Below are 16,038 nucleotides of genomic sequence, written 5' to 3'. Positions count from 1 at the left end.
TGCCTAAATTAATTTTTGCACGGCCTAATGGTGGAGAATCAAACATTGAAAAACTTCCTCTTTTGCTGCAATAGGCAAGCCTTTAAATGATTATTTCTCTAGGATTTTTCCATTTCTTAGAGGGAGAAGGATTTTCTGATACCCAGCATGCCAATCTGGAAATTTAATATTTTGGAACCTCAACCCCATCATGATAGGGAAATTTATAACTTCACTTCCCTCCGAACTCTGAAAAATTTTCTCCTAACAAAGTACCAAAATGGGAGTTGGTGGTTGCTTCACAGTAGAGGTGTGTTTAATAGGCTTCTAACTTTTGAAACCTCAATTATCTTTTATCTAATTAACTTGATCTAGAAACCCAACATTCCACCTAATATTGAAGTTGTTGCTCAGCTGTTGGTCTATAACAAAGTAAATCCTAATGTTAATTTTTAAGCCAAGAGATTGTTACAAATCCCTCAACTTGGACATACATACTTGCATACATGCATATATATATATATATATATAAAATATATGCACAACAAAAAGAGTCGGTTGACATTTTATTTATCAATATCCTTTCTGCTATGTAGTATGGTATACCTTCTTTTCTTGGCAGGCATTCCCTAGTAGCTCCAAGGGAGATTATTTGGTGCTTGTAAATTACCTTTGGAGGGCTAATGAAGAATGAGACAATTAAATTGATGTTTTCCTCACTTGTGCTCTTTTATCCACCGTTTAAGGAATTTGGTTTGAGAGAAAAGCTAGTGTTTCTTATGAGAAGGATGTGCCCTTAGAGATCTAGGATCATTCCTTCTGCATGGCCCCTTGGGACTTAATAACTAGAGTTTGAGGAAATCTTTCCCAGTATTATTATGATAGACTGAACTAGTGTTTGACAATATAATTTTTATTGTTAAGGGAAAATTACACTTACCATTCTTGATGATTCTAATGCCTCCTGTGGTTTTAAATGTTACATAGATACCCCATTAAGTTTTGGTCAACTAACATGAAACATGAAACATGATTGCTGCATGTGTCATGGAACCATTTACTGAGGCAAGTTTTTTCTAAATTCAGCCCTTCTTTTTTGCTGGAAAATGCCCCAAATTTTTATTTTCAAACAAAACGTAATTCATCTTGTAACCAAACAAACCAAATAAAAAAATTGTAACCAAACAAAGAGGTACATTAGGATTAGCTCCAAATCATTAATTAAGCTGACTATTAATTAACCCTAAATCATTCCTAAATTTTCTTCTCCTTCCCCAAAATTCCATCCGAACCTTACCTTTTGAAACCAGGATCAAATAATCAAATGGCGGAATTCACTTCTTCTACCTCAAAGCATAATACAATTAAAACTGTAATTAAGAATTTAAAGGAAAACAAAAAAGAAAAATAGTAAGTACCTCCCTTGCTGTCCAACTGTGACTGCATCTGAGCCATAGGTTGAATTACGTTTTTATATTTAAAAATATTAATAATTTTATTTATAAATTTATATTTGTTTTGTATTTAATTATTATATAAAAAACATAGTAAGAAAATTAAAATTAATTTATTTATATAATTTTATATTAATCTATTTATAATATATAATATATAAAAGAATGTCTATGTATGCATATATAATTTTATGTGCATGTTTAATAGCAAGACACGTTTAAGGTCTCTGGTTCAAATCCCTTCATCTACTTGTTTAAGTGGTTTTTCTGTTTAGCATTAAAAAGGTCATCCCACGTCGGAAATTGAAGAGAAAGTAATGCCATATTTAATAGGCAAGTGCCCCAAGAAAAGCCACAATTGACTTTGGGCTCAGGTCTGCAAGTGCCTGTATTTACATTTGGATGGACCACTCATTTGGTTCCATGGTCTGAACAGATTCATTCTGCCATTTATGATATTTTTTCATACATATTCTAAGTGTCCCACTTGTGAACTTCTGCTTTTAGCTATAACTGGTTGTTAGAGATTGTTCATTCTGTGATAGTGTGAATTTTCAAAGTGCTATGAGATTGATTCATTACTTACAGTGCCATGCTTCATTAACTTTATCCCTTCTAAGGTGTTAATGTTAAAACTTTAAGATCTCTCTAAAGGTCCTGTGTCCTTAATCATTGTTGTTTATTTGCCATGGATGTTTGATTGTCTGTTCCGCTGATGCTAGTGAGAGAGTTAGAGGTAAACTTAAACTTAATCCACATGTTCTTAAGTATATTTTGTTGGCATGTTTCTGTTATTTAGAAAGGATACAACTGTTACCAACCCTCTTTGAAGAAAGGTTTTTAGCTTAAATGTTTATCTTTTTGAGTCTACTGCCTACTGCATCCTCACTGCCCAACATGTTTGTAGAGGAGAGTGCAAGGTAAGAGTTTCTTATTCTCCTTGCCCTCATTGTACAACACTTTTGTCGAGGAGAGTGATAGGGAAGAGTTGTCTCATGTAGTTCCTTGCATCTTTTTCTCCTCAATGCGTGACACTTTTGTAGAGAGTGCAAGGGAGGAGTTGTTTCATGTAATTCCTTTCCTTGAACCAGTTTTTACCATTTTTCTGGTTTGTTTTGATTGTTGTCTGCAATCTCAGCTACACACACACCACACAAAAAAAAAAAAAAAAAAAAAAAAAAAAAATTGTAGAAAGGCATAGATGTTTCAATGAGTCTGTGTTAGGTGTTTGAGAGGTAAGGTCACTGGGGCTCTTCGACTTCCATGTCAATCATATTCTTCAGATCCAGCCCTTATTGCCTCAAATATTCATTCTTCCATTTCTCCTTTATTAAATTATTGTTTTCATTGGAAACAAATATTTCATTACCATGAAATTGGTAAATACACAGAAGGATGAGAAATCCTTTCCTAAGAACACAATCAATTGTACAAAATCTGCCCTAAAGAAAGAAAATAAGTTTGTACTGCTCTAGAAAACAAAACTAACTGCAGAAACTGAAGGCGGTTAAGTATCTATCCAAAAATCATTTGAAACATCTTAGCGAGGTACAAAATTCCCCACAAAAGAAGTCAATGCTTTGCTCCCCACTTCGCTAAGTGCATGTCACGTGATTTGCCAAGCAAGGAACAAAAAGAACACCCTAACTCTGAAGTAATAAAAAAAATTGGGCAAAACCACTTACCAGACTTCCCTGAACCTGTTTCTTTCTCAGTCAATAAGACTGTGAAGGGGTAAAATTTACCCATTAATTAATTGTATGCATAAATAATGGAGAAGTCATAAGATGACGTGTGTCCAAAAGTGGCTAAATTAGAAATTGTGACATGTCACAGGACTTATGATGCAAGACACATCTAGCAGATAGAACTCCCTTGGGATTTATGTCCTTTGAAATCAAATGATATCTCATGTCATAAAGCATGTGAGCTAAGACACCTAGGGTATATCAAGAGTTGCCATGTGGTATTGGGTCCCTTAAGTTCAAAAAAAGAAGGGGAATTCCATGTGTCACATGGGGGGGGGGGGGGGAGACACACAGAAATTTAAGCTAAATAAAAATTGATTATTTAATTAATTAAAGTGTGATTGCTAGTTAATTAACTTGATAATTAAAAAATAAATAATCATCTTAATAATTGTAATTGTCCCTAAAAATTATGGGTAGTATTTGAGGTTCAAGACAAGCCAAACGTGAAATAGCAGGACCTCCTACTAAGCCTTCAAATTAGACTTCAGCAGATTTAAAATGGGCATGCCTTCAAGTTTCTCCAAGTTCTTCAAGATTGTTTTTAAGATTTTTCTAGATTCTTCAAGTTTCATCAAGTTCTTCAAGGTTTCAAGCTTGGGATTTGAAGCTTTTTGTAGATCGAGATTGAATATTCAGAGGTTTTCAAGAACGAATTCAAAAGTGGTAGATCCTCAATTCCAAATTCAAGTCCAAAGCATTTTTTTTAATCCATAATTACAAACCATAGTGATCGAGTAGACATTTTCATATTTTCTAAGGGAGAATAAGGGGATAGATTAGGGATAATATTCAAGTCTATTACTTAACAAATTTCCATTTTTTTCAACTATTTTAATTAACAAGAAATCTTTGTGTACACAAAGACAGTAGCAAAATCTTCCTCCACTGGAAGGTTGGAAAGATCCGTGGTGTTGGCCTGCTTTAGACCCTCCAACAAGGACAAAATCTCAGTCTAAAGTCTAAATCCTCTCCAGTAGGTCTAGAGAATGCCTTTTACCATTATACCAAAATTAAAATTTTACTGATACATGTTGACTATCATTCAAATTGCAGATGCTATTCCTAGTTTCAGATATTTTGCAAAAGTAGTCAAGGGAAAAATGGGCATTCTTCTAGAGAAATAAAGAAATCAAAACTAGTTTACTATAATGTGTCATGTGCAGACCTTACTTATGCCCAATTTGTATAGTGTACCCTGTTTGATTGAAAAGTTATGCTGTTACCTGGTTGATCCCTTGACGATTGATTGGAGCAGGATTCAAACTCTGGTATCATGATTTGAAGGATACACCTTTTAGCCTTTGGGATCTGAAACCAAGGCGTATTGAATGACAAACTCTCTGTTAGAATTTTCAGTTAGGAAAACCACCTTTCTACTGACAGCATATTTTAATATTTGTTCTCTACAGTTGTACATAAAGGAAGATGCACTGGTTAACTTCAAAAGCGAACTGGCTGTCATGGAACTTGAAGTTCAGGTCTACATCTTTAATAACTGTTTCATCATCCTTGTCTTTGTATTACTCAGTGTAGGATATGAATATCTTCTTGTCATTTGCTTTATTAATTGGTACATCTTATCGTAGTTGTTAACTCGTAAAACATATAGTGTATTGCTTTTCTATTTTTTTAATCGTGTATCATAAGTTTTTTTATATAGTGAAAAATAAATAAATAAATATATATCTATATACACTATTGAAAGTATGAAGTGTGAAGTAATATATAACCAATTTTATGAAAGATAGTGGACTCTAAAGAGTTAAACTATATCATATCATATAAAACATAGAATATTAGTGTTTTGACAAGTTTAAATTAACAAAATATGACTTTAATATACAGATTCATCACATAATCCACAAATATAAATTTTTTAAATTGTTTAGCTATGATTTTTAGTTACAAATTCTAACTAGGCATATGCAGTTATTGTGTTGTTGATTGATATATTTATATATATATATATATATATATATAGTTCCAATTTTATCATGTTTGTCATCCTTTCTTCCCCATTGAAAAAGAAATTAAAAAAAAATTTAATATATTAAGTAAAATAATTTTATTCCATAATTACTATCATTTTCAATGTCAACATTTAAACCATTCAAATGAAAATTCTTCAATATTTGTTGTAAAAATAAACTTACTTGACTTCTAATTTAGAATTTGACAACAAGAATATTGTTTTTCATATAAGATTATTTTACCTATGTCTTCTTTTTATGTTCAATTTTTAATCTTTTAGTACATTTAAACAATTAATATAATAAATTCTTCTTTTTTTTAAAAAAAAAAATTTTGATTTTTCTTAAAAATTATGGAAAATAATTGAAGATATATGTATCATTGTATTGTTATATCATGTATTGTATCGTGTATCTTATATGTACCATAAGATATGCTTTAAGATAAGATATATATTGCTGGAAGTATCAATTTCTATAAGAGATTTATCGTATCATGTATCACAAGTTTTTAACAACTATTCATCTTATTGTGAAAAATGGTTAATATACTATTATTATATGATTATGCTACATGAATATATTTTTTTTTGGTTTGCCATATCTAACAAAATTCAAATTACTTATGACAAGTCACTTAGTCCAAACTTTCTCAAAGATCACTATTCTTGGTTGAGGTTGGCTTTATCAAACCTATTGGTTAGTTATTTGTAACTCAGGATTACAATAATTAAAGATCTTTTTGGAAGGACCAGAGAATCCTAGTATTGATTATTATGTCATAGGGAGCACAATGATCAAGTTTGGCTGCTGAAACCGATATTGTGTAATTGGTCAGTACTTGTTCTTTTGGCTGATGGTATTATTCAGAAACTACTAATGTTTAGGCCTTATCTGACTTAAAGATATTCCTCTGCTGCTATCATGCTGCAAACCTATATGGCCATGCCAAGCACACCTGCTTTTTCCATGCTAATAATGTAGCTGCTGTGATCTGGACTATTTGGCAGGATAGAAATGCTTAATTTTTTATGAAAGGTGGAGATCCATGGAGGCTTGGGACTTTGGTTCTATTTGTATACTTCTTTGTGGATCCCTAAACATAGATACTTTTGTTGATATCCAGCTTATTAATGCTAGGTTGAAATCTCATGCCTAGATCCGAGAAGTTGATGGGGAGAATCAACCTAAGTTGTTTTCAAAACCTCCAGTAGGCTCTATTTAAATTTAATTTTGATAGATTTTCCTTGGGTAATCCAAGACAAATTGGAACTGGAGTGTTTGTTTTAGATATCATTATGGTACAATGCTTAGAGCATTTTCAAAATAGGTGGGAAAGGGTATAACTATTAAGGTAGGTTCAAGCTCTTTGAGGGATTGTTGCAAACCAAAGCTTTGAGATCTTTGAATTTATAGGTTGAGGGTGACTCAACTATTGTCATTTCGTGGGTGTCCGAGAGGAAATGAGGTCCAAGGAAGTATGAAGGGTGGATCCATCAAGTTACCAATCTAGCAAGCAACCTGATATGTCTTTTTTTTCTCTCTCCTTTCTTAGGCTTGCTGTGTTGCTAACCAAGAAAAATGGGTTAGTTAACTAAAAGGAGGGCTATTTTCAGTCAAATCTTTCTATTCAGTCTTGGAACCCAGAAGGTCAATTCCCTTTCCAATGAACATTATTTGGAATCTGTGGCTCCTATCGAGAGTGAGCTTTTCACTTAGGAAGCCAGTTGGAGAAAAGTTGACTGTAGATCAACTCTAGAAAAGAGGGCGGCTGCTAGTGAATATATGTTTTCTTTGTAAACTTGAGGGGGGTCCATTGATCGTATTCTACTTCAATGCACTAAAGCACGAATTCTATGGCAACTGGTGTCCAAACTTGTCTCCATACCTTTTTACAAGAGAGACTTCACAGGTTTCAGATGTCATTGTCCTTGCTCATAGGTGATACATTTGATATCCACATTGCTCTTTTTGTCAGGAAAGTAATGACCTTGAGCACATATTGATTGAACTAAGAGTAAAGCAAAAGGGAGATGTTTGTTTTAGAAAATAATTTTTATGGTGAGCATCAAAAGGATTGATCTAAATTATCATATTCCCTACTAAGACAGGAGACTGGCGATATTTTTGGAACCTTCAGTCTGGTGTTTTCCAATTACTCCCCCAAAAATAGTTATAATTTTTGCGCTAATAAGAATCACCGCCCAGGCAAAGAATTGAAGTGTTATGAAACCTACCTCCATGAATGATTTTAGCAAATTGAAGAATTAAGAGTTATGAATCCAGTTTCATCATAAGATATACCAGTATCAAAAGGTTTAAATCCCATTTGCTTGCCATGGATCTATAAGACCTAAAGAGTCCTGTTTCAGTGGTCCTGATCCTCCAAGAAAATAGCTTGATTCAACTTACCTTTGAATTCTGCATTTGCATTGGAGAGGAAGTTTCTTGATATCAAGAAAGGTATTTAGTACTCGGGAATAGGAGATAGTTAACTTTTTGATATTGATAAAACTTGGAAAATTGACTGAAATTAATTTGAAAACAAAAAAAAAATATAGATTTAACTTCAACAAGTGTTAATCAAGACAGGAATTCATTCTTTAGATTAAAAAATAATGCAAAATACCTCATGCATGTTATATATGTTTTATGCAAAGTGCAAAAAGTGTTTGCTATCACCCATACATAGAGCACTGATCGTCATATATTTTCTAAATGTCATACCATGATCACCATGATAAGATACAATCTTTTTACACATTAGAAACATGGAAAAATCAAACAAGAACCAGATGAAGTTTCTTGTGGCTTTGGATATGTCCATTTATTGGGAAAGAGACCTTGACCATGAAGAGATCTTGAGATATGTGGAGAAGGGATCTCATCCTTCTTGAGGAGACGGAAGACCATTACTAAGAATCTGTCTGCAATTGTACGTTCCCTCATCAACTTATAAAGTAGATTCCACAGAATTCATTGTGCAGATGCTTGGTTTTTCTGGGCAGTATCAAGTCAATGGCTCTCTATTTTTTTTTTTTTTATCTTTTATTTTTATCTCATGACAGAACAACATGCAAATTATTTTTCATCTTATTTGTTACTCACTATTATTTTTATTGCCAGGCTTTGGTTTCACTGGCCGAAGAAATAGCTAAATCTGGAATCCCAAAAGGTTCAAGAAAGATTAATGGGAAATACATTCAGAGTCATCTCCATTCTCGGCTAGAAGGTATGATTAACCTGCCACGTTTCTTTGAATGAACAACCCTCTCTATCGTAATTAAGCATTGTCACTTTATCTTGTACTTCCATATGATGATTTTAAGTGGTGAGACTGACGAGGCATATTGTAGGATATTAAAGCTACATTTAGATCTTGGAAGGAATAATGAAAGAAAAGGAAAATGCGGAAATTACTAAGAATGGATTTATTTTCCAATCTATTTTCAGAATTTTCATTTTCTCCTCGTTCTTTCAGATACTTAAATGGAACTCATGAATTTTAGCCTTTCTTTTGCCTATATTGTTGTGGGTATGACGGACGTCAGCATCAATATGGACTTCCAAAATAGTATTCTATGGGTTTGATTTGAAATATGATAGGTTTTTGCACACGAACTTGGCACTATATACTTTATTAGGTATCTCAAGGCAATCGGGTACTCTCCTTGATAAGATACTGCAATTGTTAGAACTTTCAAATGCTTTATTAAATGTGTCAGCAATCTTCAATTTTGCTTTATACAGTACACCCCTGTAGTCTTAACACAAACTGTGTTGGATTTTTCCATGTAAAGCTGTACATGAAAAATTGAAGGAACAGATAAAAGATGTAGATGCTGTGCAATCCAAGGAGGTTTCCATAATCTGGTGTGGCATGGCAGAGGTATGTTGCAGAAAGATCTTAACCTCACACTTCAGTTCTATCTTCACTCATGAAAATAGATTTTTTCTTTGTTTATGTTTGCTTAGTTTGCCCTGTGGAAATTTAAGTCACCAAGAAGAAAAAGAAAAAAAATGGAATTTAATGTTGAGCTTAGGTTATTGCAAAGTAAAAGTCAAGCCATAACCTAGAAATGCTTTAGGCAATGCGATATAAATAAATAACACACAGATCGATGATTTTCAATTGGTGGTAATGCAACAAATAGGTTCACAGATTTATCTTGATTCAGTCACTCCTATAACCTCAAGCCTCAAGTTTGAACATAAATTGAGAACCCTGAACTGAGTTAAATCTTTAAAAAAAGATTATGACCCCAAACTCCCACCCATGCTAGGATGATGAGAGACTGCCGATAAAATAATAAAAAATAAATAAAATTAAGCATAAAACCAAATAAATATATAATAAATAATAAATTAATAAATGCAAGAAAAAAATGTTGTGAAATTAGAAATGAGATACTCCACCCTCTATCTCAATTTTGGACCGTTTTATGGTTGCCTTCAACCCTTGACTTTCCACAATTTTTTTTTTGATAAGTAAAAAAGAACTGCATTAAAGAAGAGGCCAAAAGCCACAAAGCATACAGGGGGTATACAAGACGGCTAAGGCCTCTAAAAACAACAAAACCAGAAAGGAATCACCTCCCCTTAAGTGGATGCTACCCACTCCAAAAAGCTTATAAGGGAGAGAGACTCCTCACCTAAATACAATTTGACCCAACTCCATAAATTACAAGCAAAAAAATTCTTTAGTTTCTGGATATTCAACATACCCCCCCTAAAAGCTAATCTATTCCTCTTCTTCCAAAGCGTCCAAAAAATACACAACAGGATGGATTTCCAAACCTTTTTCCTTTTCTTCCCCACAAAGGGGCCCCTCCAGCTAGTTAAGACCTCCTTTACAGTTTTTGGAAAGACCCATTTTACATCTACTAACCCAATAACAATATCCCACAAGGCTCTAACCATCATACAGTGTATAAGAATATGATTTACATTTTCTTCTTCACAACCACACAAAAAAGCAGCAATTAGGAACAATATCCCTTGACTTTCCACAATTGAGAGTGTTTCACTAATTTTTTTCTCTGGATTCAACTTCTTTCTAAGGTGAACCTGTATATTATATTCAACACCTTCGTCTTTTTCTTTATATTGAACCTTATTTATTTTTCTATTCATTCTTTAAAGAATTGAACTGTTTATATTTATACATCACTTATATAGGATTTTGACTTTGGTTGCATTTTTGTGCTTTTTTATAATGCATTTTATCTGAGTTCTCTTGTTAAATGCATAATAAATTATAATAAACTTTCCTTTGTGCTGTATTGATATTAACAAGTGTTGAAAGAGAGAGAGAGAAAACCTTAATTCTCATTCACATATATGATTAACTTCTTACAATCAAAGTTTTTAAAGGCGTTTGTGAGGCGCGCCCTGAGGCGAGGCGCGGCGAAAACGCCCTGAGGCGTTAAAAATAAAACGAAATGCTTGAAAGGCGTACGCTTTTCCGGTGAGGCGTGATTGAGGCGCGCTTTGATCGCGCCTTTCACGCTCCAAGAAGAAGGCGTACGCTTCGTCGGATCTGATGTGGCAATGAACAGAGATTTAAAAAAAGCCCTAAGTAATCCCTAAAACCCGACTCTCGACTGAAAACAAGCCCAAAACGAAACCCTACCTCCAACGACTCAAGCGGCGACGGAGTGCTCACCCCTCGGCGGCGACCAATCGCAGTGCGTCTTCTCCGGCGGCGATCACTCTCGTACATCTCCAGGTATGTTGCGAACTCCCTCTGGTTTCTCCCTCTTTGTTTCCCTCTCCGCAATCCACACGGGCTTCGTCGGGTTTTCATCCAATTTTTTTTTTATTTCTTTATTTTATCAAATCAGTTATATATATATCTATCTCCTATTTAAATTTTAAACCCACCCCCCCCCCCCCCTTCTCTCTCTCTTCGGGCAGTCCACACTTTTCTCTCTCTCACAGTAGGCTTTTCATCTTTTTTTTTTTTTTTTTTTAATAAAGATAATTATTTGTTAATTTTGAATTTTTTATTTGTGGTTTAATTTTAATTTTCACCTTGATTTTCTGTGTATAATTTTTAAATTCCTTAAAAAAAAATTGGTTTTTTTTTTAATTTAAACCAATTAAATTTTGTATTTCATTTTTAAATTCCTTTAAAAAAAATTGGTTTTTTTTAATTTAAACCAATTAAATTTTGTATTTCATTTTTAAATTCATTTCAATTATGCTTTGTTATTATTTTTTAGTCAATTATATTGTTATATGGAAATTTGAATATTATTATTGTTGATTTTTTTTAAAAATGAGTTCCTCCGATTCGAAAAATTCAAGAAAAGATTTTGTGTGGAAGTATGTGATTGAAGTTTCTGGAGAGCAATATTTAAGATGTAAATTTTGCAATCAAAGATGTACGGGAGGGGTGAATAGATTAAAGCATCACTTAGCTGGAACTCATCATGGTATGAAACCATGCAGCAAAGTTAGTGAAGATGCTAGATTGGAATGCAAAGAGGCATTGGCCAATTTTAAGGATAAAAAAACAAAGAGAAATGAATTGCTCCAAGAAATTGGTATGGGTCCAACTTCAATGCATGAGAGTGCCTTGTCTAAAACAATAGGGACATTAGGGAGTGGGAGTGGGAGTGGAGTTGGGAGTGGAGTTGGGAGTGTAAGTGGGAGTGGGGAACCTATTCCTAGGGGACCCATGGATAAATTTACTACTTCACAACCTAGACAAAGTACTTTGAATTCAAAGTGGAAGCAAGAAGAAAGGAAGGAAGTGTGTAGAAAAATTGGTAGATTTATATATTCAAAAGGTCTCCCATTCAACACTGTGAATGATCCTTATTGGTTTCCTATGATAGATGCTGTTGCAAACTTTGGGCCCGGGTTTAAGCCTTCATCTATGCACGAATTGAGGACATGGATTCTTAAAGAAGAGGTGAATGACCTAAGTATCATTATGGAAGATCACAAAAAAGCTTGGAAACAATATGGATGTTCAATTATGTCAGATGGTTGGACAAATGGAAAAAGTAGGTGTCTTATCAATTTTTTGGTGAATAGTCCTGCTGGCACTTGGTTTATGAAATCAATTGATGCTTCTGATACAATAAAAAATGGGGAAAATATGTTCAAATATCTTGATGAGGTGGTTGAAGAAATTGGAGAGGAGAATGTTGTGCAAGTCATCACTGATAATGCCTCTAATTATGTGAATGCTGGAATGAGGCTTATGGAAAAAAGGAGTAGATTATGGTGGACTCCTTGTGCTACTCATTGCATTGATTTGATGTTGGAGGATATTGGAAAGCTAAATGTTCATGCTACTACACTTTCTCGAGCTAGGCAAGTTGTGAAGTTTATATATGGGCATACTTGGGTTCTTAGCTTAATGAGAACATTTACAAAAAATCATGAACTTATTCGTCCAGCAATTACACGGTTTGCTACTGCATTTCTTACTCTCCAAAGTCTTTATAAGCAAAAGCAAGCTCTTATAGCAATGTTCTCCTCAGAAAAATGGTGTTCAAGCACATGGGCTAAAAAGGTAGAAGGTGTGAAAACTCGAAGTATAGTGTTGTTTGATCCAAATTTTTGGCCTCATGTTGCTTTTTGCATAAAGACCACTGTTCCATTAGTTAGTGTCTTGAGAAAGGTTGATTCAGAGGAAAGACCAGCCATGGGTTATATTTATGAGTTGATGGATTCAGCTAAGGAGAAGATTGCATTTAATTGTCGGGGCATGGAGAGAAAATATGGCCCAATTTGGAGAAAAATTGATGCAAGATGGACTCCGCAACTTCATCGACCTTTACATGCAGCAGGCTATTATCTTAATCCTCAATTGCGGTATGGAGATAAGTTCTCTAATGTTGATGAGGTGAGGAAGGGATTATTTGAATGCATGGATAGGATGTTGGATTATCAAGAACGTTTAAAAGCTGACATTCAATTGGACTCATATAACCAAGCAATGGGTGAATTTGGGAGTCGTATTGTAATTGATTCTCGAACATTAAGAAGTCCTACAAGTTGGTGGATGCGTTTTGGGGGTTTAACACCGGAGTTGCAAAAGTTTGCTATTCGAGTCCTTAGCCTTACTTGTAGTGCTTCGGGATGTGAAAGAAATTGGAGCACATTTGAATCGGTAATACTTCTATTTTTGTAAATTTTTATACATATATTTCTATTTCAATGTTAGAGAACTTTATTTCATTTTAACACATAAAATTGTTTCTTTTATTATTTGTAGATCCATACAAAAAAAAGAAATAGACTTGAACATCAAAGGTTGAATGCTCTAGTGTATGTAAGGTACAACACTAGATTGAGAGAGCGAAGTCTACAAAGGAAACAAAATGTTGATCCAATCTTGGTAGAGGAGATTGATTCCAATGATGAATGGATTGCGGAGAAAGAAGATCCCCTCCTCCCCCTTGATCTTTGTTGGCTTCAAGATAATGAATTATTCAATGTTGATGCCATTAGAGTTGTGTCATCCAACTCCCAAGAGACGCAAGCATCATCGGATCATATGGTTTCTTCACATTCCTACAAAAGGAAACATAATGAAGTACCAAGTAAGTACTTAAAAATTGAAATCATAAATTTGATTAAATTTAATAAAAAAAACTTTTAATATTTACACATAATTAATACTTTGTGCTAGGTACAAGTGGAGGCAAAGGCAAAGAGAAGGAATTGAATTTGACACCAATTGATGAAGATGAAGATATAGATGAAATGGGGATACATGATAGTGGACATTTTCCTACTATTGATACATTGGATGAGGATGATGATGACCTTGGAGAGGAGGATTTAAGTTGAAACAATTTACTCTAGTTGTTATTTCATGACTTAGTTATGGATTTTTTGTAAAAGTTTAGAACTATTATTATGGTTGACTCTATTTTCTATTTCATGACTTAGTTATGGCTTTTTGTTAAAGTTTGAAACTATTAGTATAGTTGAATCTATAATCTATTTTATGAATTTGTTATGGTTTTTTGTGAAAGTAGGGAATTAGTATGTTTTTTTTTATGATTCTAATGAATTGTTTTCATGTTTTTATTTATGCTATTTTATTTTATATATTTTAAAATATTAATTAATTATATAATGTGAGGCTCAAAAAGCTTACGCCTCAACGCCTCGAGGCTTACGCCTCGCCTCACGAACACAAAAACGCCTCGCCTTACGCTTTCGCCTTTAAAAACTTTGCTTACAATAGAGAAATATATATATATAAGACTAGGTTGGACTAACTACCATATATGTGACCTATATTAAGAAAGGAAAGAAAAATTGTATATTATAAATACATTATATTCAACACTCCCTTTAAAGTTGGAGCATATATGTCATATGCTCCAAGTTTGTTACAAATATATTTAATCCTACGACCTCTGAGAGATTTAGTGAAGATCTCTTGAATTAACAAAACTTGTAGCAACACACCTTGATGCGATCTTCTCTCTAATGAAGTGACAGTCAACTTCAATATGCTTGGTCCTTTCATGAAAGACTGGATTGGATGCAATATGTAATGCGGCCTGATTGTCACAGACTAGCTTTATCTGTTCATCTTTTCCAAATCTCAATTCCTGAAGGAGTTGCCTCAACCATATGAGTTCACATGTTGCCAAAGCCATAGCTTAATACTCAGCTTCGGCGCTTGATCTGGCCACTACATCTTGTTTCTTACTCTTCCAGGATATTAAGTTACCTCCAATAAAAACACAATACCCTGAGGTGGAACGCCTATCTGAGGGTGAACCAACCCAGTCTGCATCTGTGTAACCAACAATTTGGGTATGACCCCTGTCTTCATACAACATACCTTGACATGGTATTCTTTTAATATATCGAAGAATGCGGATCATAACATCCCAATGGTTGTCACATGGTGACTGTAGAAATTGACTAATCACACTCACAGGAAAAGAGATGTCTGGCCGAGTGATGGTGAGGTAGTTCAGTTTGCCTACAAGTCGTCGATATCTCCCAGGATCTCTTAGAGGCTCCTCTTGTCTTGGTACAAGTTTGACATTTGGATTCATAGGAGTGTCAACAGGTTTACATTCTAACATACCTGTTTCTTCCAAGATGTCTAAGACATACTTCCTTTGTGACATAACCACACCTGAACTGGATTGAGCTATTTCAAGTCCCAGAAAGTACTTGAGTTTGCCCAAGTCTTTGGTTTGAAAGTGGTTGAAAAGGTGTTGCTTTAGTCTTTGGATACCTTCCTGATCACTGCCTGTAATGACAATGTCATCCACATAAACTACCAAATAGATGCATTGGCTCGAAGAGTTATGATGATAGAAAACTGAATGATCTGCTTCACTCTGAAGCATTCCATACTCTTGAACAACTGAACTTAAACTCCCAAACCATGCCCGAGGAGATTGTTTCAAGCCATATAGAGAGCGGCGTAACTTGCACACTAAACCAGACTCCCCCTGAGCAACAAAACCAGGTGGTTGCTCCATATACACTTCCTCGAGAAGTTCACCATGAAGGAAAACATTCTTAATATCCAACTGATAAAGAGGCCAATGACACATAGCTACCATGGAGAGAAATAAGCGAACAGAAGCAATCTTGGCAACAGGAGAAAAGGTGTCACCATTATCACAACCATAAATCTGAGTATAACCTTTAACAACTAAGCGGGCCTTAAGGCGGTCAACCTGACCATCAGGACCAACTTTAACAGTGTAGATCCAACGACATCCAACTGTAGATTTACCAGGAGGTAAAGAAACAAGATCCCATGTGCCATTGGAGTGCAGAGCAGCCATTTCATCAACCATTGCCTGTCGCCACCCAGGATGAGAAAGTGCCTCACTAGTGCTCTTAGGAAGAGAAATAGAGGATAAAGTAGAGACAAAGGTA

The 16,038-nt window shown here is 34.4% G+C and overlaps 2 protein-coding genes across 2 annotated transcripts in view; both read left to right on the top strand.

Moving 5' to 3' along the window:
• The window catches only part of LOC100255271 (protein PTST, chloroplastic), a 38,413-nt gene that overhangs the window by 12,269 nt on the left and 10,106 nt on the right, over nucleotides 1-16,038 (top strand). Inside the window, exons 5-7 of the mRNA XM_002275266.4 lie at nucleotides 4,594-4,662; nucleotides 8,281-8,386; nucleotides 8,955-9,043. Of these exons, the coding sequence (XP_002275302.1) occupies nucleotides 4,594-4,662; nucleotides 8,281-8,386; nucleotides 8,955-9,043 (264 nt within the window). The remainder of the gene's footprint in view (nucleotides 1-4,593; nucleotides 4,663-8,280; nucleotides 8,387-8,954; nucleotides 9,044-16,038) is intronic.
• Nucleotides 9,050-14,137, top strand: LOC104881545 (uncharacterized). The gene is made up of 4 exons (XM_059742498.1): nucleotides 9,050-11,762; nucleotides 11,793-13,282; nucleotides 13,388-13,715; nucleotides 13,805-14,137. Exons 1-4 carry the CDS (start codon nucleotides 11,435-11,437, stop codon nucleotides 13,963-13,965), a joined length of 2,307 nt encoding a protein of 768 aa, XP_059598481.1. The 5' UTR covers nucleotides 9,050-11,434; the 3' UTR covers nucleotides 13,966-14,137.

This window comes from Vitis vinifera, chromosome 14 (assembly GCF_030704535.1).
Source record: "Vitis vinifera cultivar Pinot Noir 40024 chromosome 14, ASM3070453v1".
Classification (NCBI taxonomy): domain Eukaryota; kingdom Viridiplantae; phylum Streptophyta; class Magnoliopsida; order Vitales; family Vitaceae; genus Vitis; species Vitis vinifera.
The sequence above is the reverse complement of the archived record's forward strand: the minus strand, read 5'-3'. Positions and strand labels throughout refer to the sequence as shown.